The sequence below is a fragment of the Triticum dicoccoides genome, chromosome 3B (assembly GCF_002162155.2).
Source record: "Triticum dicoccoides isolate Atlit2015 ecotype Zavitan chromosome 3B, WEW_v2.0, whole genome shotgun sequence".
NCBI classification, from domain to species: Eukaryota; Viridiplantae; Streptophyta; class Magnoliopsida; order Poales; family Poaceae; genus Triticum; species Triticum dicoccoides.
The window spans coordinates 816,575,295-816,586,987 of record NC_041385.1 but is presented as its reverse complement, the minus strand read 5'-3'; the positions used below and the strand labels follow the sequence as shown (position 1 = coordinate 816,586,987).

At 45.0% G+C, this 11,693-nt stretch overlaps 1 protein-coding gene and 1 long non-coding RNA gene across 2 annotated transcripts; one reads left to right on the top strand and one right to left on the bottom strand.

Annotated features, from left to right (window-relative positions):
- Positions 1-1,452: 1,452 nt before the first annotated feature.
- LOC119282440 lies at positions 1,453-2,957 on the bottom strand. The gene is made up of 3 exons (XR_005138738.1): positions 2,671-2,957; positions 2,275-2,448; positions 1,453-1,968 (listed from the first exon to the last, which is right to left on the bottom strand). It is a non-coding gene; the product is annotated as an uncharacterized LOC119282440 (long non-coding RNA).
- Positions 2,958-3,053: 96 nt separating this feature from the next.
- On the top strand, positions 3,054-5,459 carry LOC119282439 (ras-related protein Rab-2-A-like). The gene is made up of 6 exons (XM_037562671.1): positions 3,054-3,173; positions 3,265-3,404; positions 3,612-3,694; positions 3,804-4,008; positions 4,123-4,191; positions 5,300-5,459. Exons 1-5 carry the CDS (start codon positions 3,131-3,133, stop codon positions 4,189-4,191), a joined length of 540 nt encoding a protein of 179 aa, XP_037418568.1. The 5' UTR covers positions 3,054-3,130; the 3' UTR covers positions 5,300-5,459.
- Positions 5,460-11,693: the final 6,234 nt, after the last annotated feature.

Sequence of the window (11,693 nt, the reverse complement as noted above, 5' to 3'; positions counted from 1 at the left end):
CCCCGCGGTCGCTAGCCGGCACAAATCGACGCAGCGCATCGCTCTGGGTCGATGGGTGCAAACGCCATCCGTTTCCATCGCTAGAGGTGGCCGCTCGAGGACCTCCGCCGCGCCGGCAGCTCGCCGACGTGCGCAGCGCAGACGTGCGCAGCGCACACGTGCGCGCCTAGCCCTGCTTGCCACCCGCTTGCCGCTGTCGCCGCCCTCACCCTCCCACGACCGCATCGGAGCTGTACCCCCGCCCCCTCGCACCTACACGCCGCCTCGCCCGTCGCGCCCCTGTCCATGCCCGCGTGTGGCCTCGTCGCTGCCCGCAGCTGCTCGCTCGCTGCATCCGCCACTGCTCCCGGCCGCCCTGGTGAGGCACCCCGTCCAACACTGTTCCCATGTCCACTTAATCCATTATCCATGCAAGCCTCATACTAGGAGCAAAACCCTTGAATGAAGAGAAAACATCATCATATTTCCGCTCCAACAAAAGTTGTGAAGCATATAAATGCTCTTCAGTACCAGGTACGACTCCATCTGCAATGACCATGGCCATCATGTCATGTATCTCATGTCTCGTTGATCCGACGGTCTGTTTTTTTTTTCAGTTGCAAGGGGGGATGGGAACTCACCATTCCGGAGTCCTCCCCAGGAGGAGTTGTGGAGGTGGGCAGTGGTGGCATTCCACTCCAGGCGAGCCACATAGGTCGACTGCATAAAACTACTCGCTGGATCTGCGACCTATGGTCCATGGTGGAGATCTTGGTCGATAACGTGGTCGGACTCGAAATGCCACTTCGCCTCGCCGGTTAGGCGGGTGTGCCACCGCACCACCATTGTTGGGTGAGGGTGACACCGTGCCATCGCAAATCGACTCCGGAGCCACCCCTTTCATAGGAACACCACTCAACAGCCGTGGATCGGATAAGGGGGGATAAATGAGGGGGTCGTACTTGAGAATGTTGACAAGGGGAAGAAAAGGCAACGCTGCGAGCTACTCAAACAATGTATGCATTTTCTAGAGCAAAACCGCCGGCCACGATGAGAAATTATAGGTGGTTACAAATTACCAGCCGCCTCAAGTATATCATGCATGTGGTTTCATAGTGTTTTTTTAGAGAAATGTGGTTTCATAGTTGTGACGACCTTTGATGCCTCGTATAGGACAAGTAACCGCCTCGAGTGGGCTTATTACATTGGAGATTGCTATGCTTGCTCACAACCGATTCCAAGGGCACTGCTCATGCTTATTTTTAATTTTCTTGGTGCATACGACAGTCTCTCCTACGACGCCACATCCAAAGCAAATTTTACCTTGGCAAATTCAAATTCCTCTTTGTACTGTCTTGCGACATCCATCTACTACAAAAACAAGATAGCAAACACGATGTTACAAGAAAATAGTACAAGTTCATAGCACAGAAGATGCTAACAACATGATAGTACAAGTACATAAATGGTTCATACAACATATACCAAATAAACTTAGTTCACAATGGTACAAGATCATAGCACATATGAGGTTAACACGATAGATAGCAAATAGTTTGGTTTAAAGGATTTAAAACATCTTAGATTCTAAAAATTGTTGAGCTCCCATGTCCTCTTAATCCATCCAAGCCTCACACTAGGAGAAAAACCCTTGAATGAAGAGAAAACATCACGATATTTCTGCTCCAACAAAAGTTGTGAAGCATAGAAATGCTCATCAGTACCAGGTATGGCTCCATCTGCAATGAGCATGGCCATCATGTCATGTATCTCATGTCTGTTTGAGCTGACGATCTGTTTTTCTTGGAGGCCTGACACAAGGTGTAATTTTGTCAAACCAACGGTCTCTTTTTCTTCGGGACCTGGCGAAAGGTGTAATTTTCTTTGTGCATACGTCGGTCTCTCCTCTGACAACATCACATCCAAAGCTAATGCTAGCATGACCGATTCAAATTCCTCGTCTTCTTGTTCTTTAGTTGAAATATCCATCTGACACAAAAACAAGATAGCAGACAAGATGTTAACAACAAGATAGCACAAGTTCATAGCACACAAGATGTTAACAAAATGATAGTACAAGTACATAAATAGTTGACACGATACATAGTACATAAACTTAGTTCACAATGGTACAAGTTCATAACACATATGAGGTTCACACGACACATGGCAAATAGTTTGGTTCAAAGGATTTTAAACATCATAGATTCTACTTATTGTTGAGTTCTCATGTCCTTTTAAGCCATCCAAGTCTCACACTAGGAGCAAGACTCTTGAACAAAGTGAAAACATCACCATATTTCTGCTGCAACAAAAGTTTTTCCCCACCAGGTATGGTCCCATCTGCAATGACCATGACTCAATGGATCATCCGTCTATTTTGCACTCGCATTTGCCACTCTCCCATCTTGGTACGGACTTGACATTCCCCTCCACATCTATTAGATGCACATATCCACACAACGAGGTCTAGCAGGAAAATGAGGGCTTTATCAGGCACTTGAATCATAGCAATAGCAATAAACTGCCCACTGCCCATTTGAATCAGTAGCAGCATATACACAAGACTAGCCAGATCAAGCAGTACCAATATCAATCAGTGGCAGCATACACACAGGACTATCAATCAGTGGCAACAAAATGTTGGTCCGTGAGGAGGTCGGCGAGAAAGAGAGGAGGCGAGGCGCTCACCGAGCTCGGTTGAGGTGCTGGCTCGAGGTGGACGGAGCGGAAGCAGGGCGTCGTCCGGCGGCCGGCGAGAGCAGGGGCGACGTCCGGAGACCGGAGAGAGCAGGAGCGGGGCCGGAGGCGGAGGACTAGAGCTCGGTCGAGGAGGGGAAGAGGGAGCGGGGCCGGCGGCGGCGGACTGGATCGGTCGCGGGGGAGACGGCGGCGCGATTTCTTCCCTGATGGGAACCTAGCAACGAGAGGAAACAGAGGAGAGGCGTATTCGTGGGCTCCGGAGAGAACTGGGCCGAATCGGTATGGATCGCGGGAGGGCAAGTTGCATGATCCAATAGGCCAGCAGATTTGTGGTTGTGGATCGGCGAACAGTTCTCTGCATCAAACGGTCCGCCGCACTCACTCTAGCCCCTGAGCACCACGAGAGTTCTCGGAGAAGAGCGGAGGAGCGGCGGCGTCAGGGCCGGAGATGTCGCACTACAACTTCACGTACGTCCTCATCGGCGACTCAGGTCCGTTCCCGATCGGTCAATCCCCTCCTCTTGCTGCTAGTCCCGTCCGTGTAGTGGAGATCTGATTGGATGCTCCGACGACCCACTGCAGGTGTCGGCAAGACATGCCTGCTGGTGCAGTTCCTCCACAAAGAGTTCCACCCCGTCCTTGATTTCAACATCGACATCGAGTGCGGGGACAAGATGATCACCATCGACAACAAGCCCGCCAAGCTCCTGATTTGGGACACGGTAGTCTGTTCTCTCCACCCAGATCCACCATAGAAATTACTGCCAGCTGCATATGAGACTATTAGTGTTGCCAAACCCTGCTTCGAAATTGGATGCGACATCTCTACTAATTAGATAGCACAGTATGAATTTTGAGTTCCACAAGTTTGCCACGTTCATTTGTCGGGGAAAATAACCTATCTTGTGCTGTCTGTGTTAACATTACAGCCAGGCCGACACGCATTCAGATCGTTCACTACACCACTATACGACGAGGCTGTCGGTGCTCTCTTGGTTTATGACATCACCAGGTACCTCCCACTCCCAGAGACAATGGAAGCTGCCCTGTTCACTCTAGTGCATGGCTGCCTGAACTTTAATAATCCTGCTGTTTGTGTCATAATCAATGATGACATTCAGGAGGGAGACTTTTAACCATCTCACCAACTGGCTACAAGATGCAAGGAAATATGCACACTCTGGCATGACAATAATGCTGATAGGGAACAAATGTGATCTATCGCACAGCCGTGCCGTGAGCTATGAGGAAGGCGAGCGGTTCGCAAAGGACCATGGTCTGCTCTTCATGGAGGCATCTGCAAAAACTGCACAGAATGTTGTCGAGGTAATGCTTGTTGGATTCTTGGTGCATCTCTGCGCAACTAAGGCCTCTCTGTTGTTGATCATTTTCTTTTTTTCGAGTCGTTTATTGATCATTTTCTCATGTTGTTTAATGCAGGGTTTCCTTCAGACTGCTGTAGCAATATACAAGAAAATTCAGGATCCTTCATCCGTTCTATATAATTAGGTAATGTTTTACAGTTCAGTCATAATACTTATGTAGCTGTCCATTTTTAATAAAAAGTTCTACCACCTAAGTTTCTCTGGGATGAAGCAGAAACGCCTTTCGACTGATTCAAGACTCTTATATGATCCTTAGGTTACGTTATTTAATATTGCACGATCTCAGTCCAGTTTCTGATGTATGTTTTACTACGGTACAAAATGTGGATGGGAGTGTTATGTGATCCTTAGGTTACGATTCCAGTCCAGTTTCTGATGTATGTTTTGCTACAGTACAAAATGTGGATGGGTGCCTTCCAACTTACAGTGTATAGCATATGCCTTCCAGCCCTTCCTGTTGCCTCCCCATGTTACAGAAAGCCGGCCAGCCACTCTGAGAGCCTTTGCATAGACACCAAGAATTGTCAAGCATGAAAATGGCGATGTTGCATATATTTGTCTGTATTTTTATGGAACGAAGAGACTTATTTCTTGATTGATGCTGGAAAAAGGAAATTTGCTACTTCCATTATTAATAGAGCCACAAAGGAAGTTGGGCATCTAGTTCGCAGAATTCTGAAAACGTAGGAATTGGGAAAGCACATAATAAGATATAAATGCATGTGCTAGACTGCTGGTCAAAGAATAGTTTATACAAGTTTAAATGCTTGGTTCACATGTATAGAGAAGCAGCACAATCAAACGATATGATTTTTTTTTTGGGATTATATTACGGAACTAAGTACTTGGTCTCATACTATTTTGTCTAAGAAATCTAAAAGAGGTCTGAGTGAATTATAAAATTTATGTGTTCTTTAACTGAGATCGGCATAAATTTTCTCCTCCATTTCTTAAAGAAAAATGGATAAACAGTTTAATGAAAGGAAATTTTCTGATATTTATGATTTCCCACACTTATAACTAGGAGGTCCAAGCGGAAGCGCAGCAATGCTATAATAACAGCGAACACGGTTCCCCTACTCAGACCCTATTCTTTCAACATGTGTTTGCGTGATGAACTGTTACATGAAAACAGTTGTTTTTATTTTCTTTCATAAAAACAGTTCTCTTGGTGATCTCATTGGAGTGTTGTCACCCTAAGATGAAATGTTCTGTTTTTCTTATTTTTGCAGGTTAGCTGATTCAAAGTTGGCTACACAGTCCCTAGCATCATTAGAGGTGCGGGTGCGTCGTCTTCCAATGGTTAATGTATTGATGTGCATAAAAACTTGTCGTAGATTATGATCTAATGCTAAATATTTTAATAAATGTATAATGTATCGGATTCCACAAATTGCATCCTTTAGTATGTGTGATTAAGTAAGAATGTGTGATTTGATGTTCCTCGTGTCCTTTTCATTTAAGGTTTTTAACCACCTAATCAGCTAATAATATGATTGCTAAGTCTTTAGGATATTTCTCAAGGCTCGTCTTAACACCTTCAGCAAAGCAATCATATTAACTTTGCATTTTGATTAAGCAGATTGCTGAGTTAAATCCCTATAAAACCTACACCGGATGAACGAGTACTTTGTTTGTAATTTGCATTGTCTTAGAGGAACCTAGGTGTCTTCTACGATGATATGGGTATGTATGCCATGGGGCCAAATTTGTGCACTTTGTTCTTTTGTATCCAGAAGGAATGTGCACTTATCGCGGTAGCGCTCACTAGTAGAAAAATGACCTAATATGAGACACATTAGTGCCGGCTTGATTTTGAGCCGGCACTAATTCATTAGTGCCGGTTCCAACGGCTAGCCGGCCGTTTTCATTAGTACCGGTTCGTGGCGAACCTTTAGCACCGGTTCGTGCCACGAACAGGTACTAAAGAGAGTGGTGGCAGGGTGTTGTCAGTCTGGGCCCCTCCAGCACCTTTAGTACCGGTTCGTGGCACGAACCGGTACTAAAGGTCGACCTACATAAACCCTTTATCCACCCGAGCCACTCTGTTCTTCCCCTTTCCCCTCACTTCCTCTGTTCTTCCCCTCTCTTCCTCGAGCTCCTCACAAATTTTGCCCAAAATTTGTCAAGATTTGAAGGCCCCCATCCATTCAAATGATCACAAAGGTTAGCAACTTTGTCGTTTCAACTCTCATTGCTAGATTAGCTCTTGTAATGCTTTGTATAGTGATTAATTTGGGAGGAATTATATTTGCTAGTATTTGATTTATATGCAATTTGAGCTTAAAAATAACACTTAGTTTGCATATGTAGGTGTGGTTTACTTAGTGCCTTCTAAATCTCCGTCGTAACCACCGTCGATCGCCCGCACCATCCCGTCGCCGGCACCACCTTGTGATGAGGCTCTTGTTCATGAATGTTCTACATTATCGAATTGATGTTTGTGTGATTTGGATATATAGTTACTCGTATAATTATCTTACCCGTACGTTGTTTGTTATACATAGTGTCATGGTTTTGATATCCGTCCCCGTCGGCCCTCGTCCTTGTTATGATTCGGATGTGGTATATTCTCTTTTAAAACTAGTTGTTGCATTTCGTGTTTATGACAAATTATGCCCATCAAGTTGACATAGATATTTTTATCTAGGAGGTATGTGAACCGGAAATTCCAACCGACCCTATTGTCGAGAGGTTAAATTTAGTTGAAAGAGAAAACGAGTATTTGAAAGAAAAATTGTAAAGAATTAAGGGGGAGAAGATGGAATTGGAGTTGCATGTTGCCGATGTCATCGATGATCACAAGATCAAGATGGAGAAAATGAGGTTGAAGATTAGAAAGATTAAAAAATATGCCATTGATAGTGTGGCTTGGTATCATTATGCTGTTGGATCAATTGTTACCTTAGTTGCGATCTTCATCGCATTTGTTGTTGCATTTAAATTCTTTAGCTAGAGAGTTATTTGTATGTTGCATTTAATTAAGTGATGTATATGAACTTTATGTATGAACTTGTATTAATTTGGTCTATTCGGTGTTGTGTAATGAAGATGAGCCGACAATGGATGTATGATGATCGATGCTCTCCCGGGTTCATTAATGGCATGCATACTTTTCTGCTTGCCGCTGAGGCAAACAAGCGGGCGGATGGTTTTATGCCTTGTCCATGTGCTGACTGTAAGAATGGTCACAGTTACTCTACGTCAAGAACCATTCACGTCCACCTATTTGAGTCCGGTTTCATGCCCCACTATAATGTTTGGACCAAACACGGAGAAATAGGGGTTATGATGGAAGACAATGAAGAAGAAGAGGACGATGGCGGCTATCCTGGCCATGGGTTCCCTGAATACGATGATACAACAATGGGGGCAGAAGCTGAGCCGACAATGCAGGAAGAAGCTGAAGAAGAGGCATCAGATGAGCCCGCTGATGATCTAGGTCAAGCCATTGCCATTGCAAAGAGAAACTGCGCAAGTGATCTGGAGAGGACGAAGTTGCAGCGCATGTTAGAGGATAACAAGAAATTATTGTACCCGAATTGCGAATCTGACAAAAAAAAAGTTGGGCACCACACTTGAATTGCTGCAATGGAAGGTAGAGAATGGTGTATCTGACAAGGGATTTGGAAAGTTGCTGATAATGATAAAGAATATGCTTCCAAAGACAACGAATTGCCCGAGAGTACGTATGAAGCAAAGAAGGTTGTCTGCCCTCTAGGGTTAGAGGTGCAAAAGATACATGCATGCCCTAATGACTGCATCCTCTACCGCGGTGAGTATGAGGATTTGAACGCTTACCCGGTATGCGATGCATTGCGTTATAAGATCAGTCGCGATGACCCTGGTGATGTCGAGGGTGAGCGCCCCAGGAAGAAGATTCCTGCCAAGGTGATGTGGTATGCTCCTATAATACCACAGTTGAAACGTTTGTTCCAAAACAAAGAGCATGTGAAGGCGATGCGGTGGCACGCAGAAGACCGTAAGAAAGACGGAAAGTTGAGAGTACCCATTGACGGTTCGCAGTGGAGAAAAATCGAGAGAAAGTACTGGGAGGAGTTTGCATGTGACACAAGGAACGTATGGTTTGGTCTAAGCGCAGATGTCATTAATCCTTTTGGGGAGCAGAGCAGCAACCATAGCACGTGGCCTGTGACTCTATGTTTGTATAACCTTCTTCCTTGGTTGTGCATGAAGCGGAAGTTCATTATGGTGCCAGTGCTCATCCAAGGCCCTAAGCAACCCGGCAACGACATTGATGTGTACCTAAGGCCATTAGTTGAAGAACTATTACAGCTGTGGAATGGAACAGGTGTACGTGCGTGGGATGAGCACGGACAAAAAGAATTTGAACTAAAGGCGTTGCTGTTCGTGACCATCAATGATTGGCCTGCTCTCAGTAACCTTTCAGGACACACAAACAAGGGATACCGCGGATGCACGCACTATTTGGATGATACCGACAGTATATATTTGGATAGTTGTAGGAAGAATGTGTACCCGGGACATCGTCGATTTCTTCCGACAAGGCATCCCGTAAGAAAGAAAGGCAAGCATTTCAAAGGTGAGGCGGATCACCGGACGAAGCCTCGCCGCCGTACTGGTGCTGATGTACATGATATGGTCAAGGATTTGAAGGTAATCTTTGGAAAGGGTCCTGGCGGACAACCTGTTCCGAAGGACGCTGATGGACGCGCACCCATGTGGAAGAAGAGATCTATATTTTGGGACCTGCCATATTGGAAAGACCTAGAGGTCCGCTCCGCAATCGACGTGATGCACGTGACGAAGAATCTTTGCGTGACCCTGCTTGGCTTTTTGGGCATGTATGGGAAGATAAAAGATACACCAGAGGCACGGGAGGACCAACAACGTATGCATGGAAAAGACGTCATACATCAAGGTCAGGCCAGCTACGCTCTTACCAAAGAAGAGAAGGAAATCTTCTTCGAATGCCTGCTCAGCATGAAGGTAATGTCTGGCTTCTCCTCGAATATAAAGGGAATAATAAATATGGCAGAGAAAAAGTTCCAAAACCTAAAGTCTCATGACTGCCACGTAATTATGACGCAACTCTTTCCGGTTGCATTGAGGGGGCTTCTACCAGAAAACGTTCGATTAGCCATTGTGAAGTTATGTGCATTCCTCAATGCAATCTCTCAGAAGATAATCGATCCAGAAATCATACCAAGGTTACAGAATGATTTGGTGCAATGTCTTGTCAGTTTCGAGTTGGTGTTCCCACCATCCTTCTTCAACATCATGACGCACGTCCTAGTTCACCTTTACGAAGAGATTAATGTTTTGGGTCCTGTATTTCTACACAATACGTTCCCCTTTGAAAGGTTCATGGGAGTCTTGAAGAAATATGTTCATAACCGTGCTAGGCCAGAAGGAAGCATCTCGAAGGGCCATGAAAATGAGGAGGTATTGAGTTTTGTATTGACTTTATTCCTGACCTTAAGCCGATTGGTGTTGCTGAATCGCGGTATAAGGGCAGACTGGAAGGAAAAGGCACGCTAGGAGGGCATAAAATAATATGTATGGATGGGCATTCTCTCACTGAAGCACACTACACAGTTCTACAGAATTCCGCCTTGGTGGCTCCGTATATGGAGGAACACAAGAATTTTCTACAGGCCAAACACCTGGAGAAGTCTGACGACTGGATTACACGCGAACAAACGAGGACTTTCGCCGTTTGGTTGCAGAAACGTGCCCTGAATGATGGTGATATTCAAAATGACATGTACTCGCTGTCCCAGTTACCATCTTCGAATATAATGACTTTCAAAGGGTACCAGATAAATGGGAATACATTTTACACAATCGCCCAAGATAAGAAGAGCACCAACCAAAACAGTGGTGTCCGCTTTGATGCAACAACCAACACGGAAAAGGAAACATATTATGGTTACATAGAGGACATATGGGAACTTAACTATGGATCAGGTGATTTGAAGGTCCCTTTGTTTCGGTGCAAATGGGTCAATATGACACGAGGCGGGGTTACGGAAGACCCGCAGTACAGAATGATAACAGTGGATCTCAACAATCTTGCGTATGCAAATGAACCATTCGTCCTAGCCAATGATGTGGCGCATGTTTTTTATGTGAAAGACATGTCTACCAGGCTGAGAAAAAGAAAAGATAAGGAAGCGAATGGATCATACGACGAGCCAAAGCGTCACATAGTTCTTTCAGGAAAAAGAAACATCGTGGGAGTGGATGACAAGACAGACATGTCAGAAGATTATGAAAAGTTTGATGAAATTGCTCCATTCACAGTGAATATTGACCCGAGCATCAAGTTAAATGATGAAGATTTGCCATGGCTATGGCGCAAAGGGACACACGCGAAGAAAAAGTTTCACACCCAAAGATCTGGGATGCGATCGGCTTCACTATCATCACTTTCTTCTGTGTTTCACACCCAGGAGGGAATGTCTGTAATAGTTAGGGTAGTTAATTATGTGTTTTGGCATTTGAAACGCGAAGAAATTTTATGTGCAAACAAATTCTTTTCATGCATTTACTGATCTTTTCCAGCTAAATGACCTTGAAATTGAAAAGCATTTCAAATGAACTCGGAAAAGGTTGAAAGTTGGCATGGTATCATAATTTCATACAAATAGCATGTGCAAAAAAGTAAAGAGGGTTACGGCAAAAACTAGGTACACTTCGTGTACAAAATGGACAATCTCTTTCGAAGTATCAGGGTTTCCGACGAAAACTGAACTGTTACAAAGGCATTTCATTTTTTAAATAACCTAAGCATTACCAAATTGAATATAATGATAAAACACACTAATATTAAACATAAGAAAAAAGAATCACTGAAAAAACTTTTTTCAAAGTTAACTTATTCACAAACTAGTGATTCACACAAATTTCAAATAATTCAAAATTTAAACTATTCGAATTTGAAAACTACCGGCACTAACAGAAAGTTTGTAATTTTTTGTACCTAAAGCAAAAATATTCACAAAGAAACTCTAAATACAGCAAAAAACAACTCAAAAATAAATAAAACAAAAATAAATAAAGCGAAAAAATTAAGAAAATAAAAAAGCCCGCCTACTGGGCCAAAGCGGCATGCATACGACTAGGAACACAACCTTTAGTTAGGCCAGGATGCAGGCCTGCAAAGGCCCAGTAGGCCCACAGGGTAGAAGAGGATAGGTAGGCCCAGTAGGCCTGCTTAGGAGAGGAGCTCGAGAGAGCTACCGCACTGGGGCTTATAAACCAGTGCGGTAGCCCCTCGGGTAGCGAGGTGGGACTAAACTTGCGCACCGCCTGGAGCCAGCGCACCCCCTTTAGTACCGGGTCGTGGCTCCAACCGGTACTAAAGACCCCCCCCCCCCTTAGTACCGGTTGGAGCCACCACCCGGTACTGAAGGGGGGGGCGCTTCCCGCCGCTTGGCCTGGCCAAAACAGACCTTTAGTACCGGTTGGTGGCTCCAACCGGTACTAAAGGTCCATCCTATATATACAACACTTGAAAAAAATTCAGTTTACCTCTGTTTCTTCCCTCTGTTTCCTCCCTCCGTCGCGTCGCCCTGCCCCGATCGACGCCGTCCCCGTCGACGTCGCCGCCCCCGCCCCTCGTCGCCGACCCCGGCCGTC

What these genes read in the sequence shown, in the direction of transcription:
- LOC119282439 (XM_037562671.1), top strand. Translation starts at nt 3,131, where the DNA reads ATGTCGCACTACAACTTCACGTACGTCCTCATCGGCGACTCAG. An exon ending in AGCTCCTGATTTGGGACACG is followed by an intron (nt 3,405 to 3,611) that starts GTAGTCTGTTCT and finishes TTAACATTACAG; the next exon opens with CCAGGCCGACACGCATTCAG. An exon ending in CTGCACAGAATGTTGTCGAG is followed by an intron (nt 4,009 to 4,122) that starts GTAATGCTTGTT and finishes TGTTTAATGCAG; the next exon opens with GGTTTCCTTCAGACTGCTGT.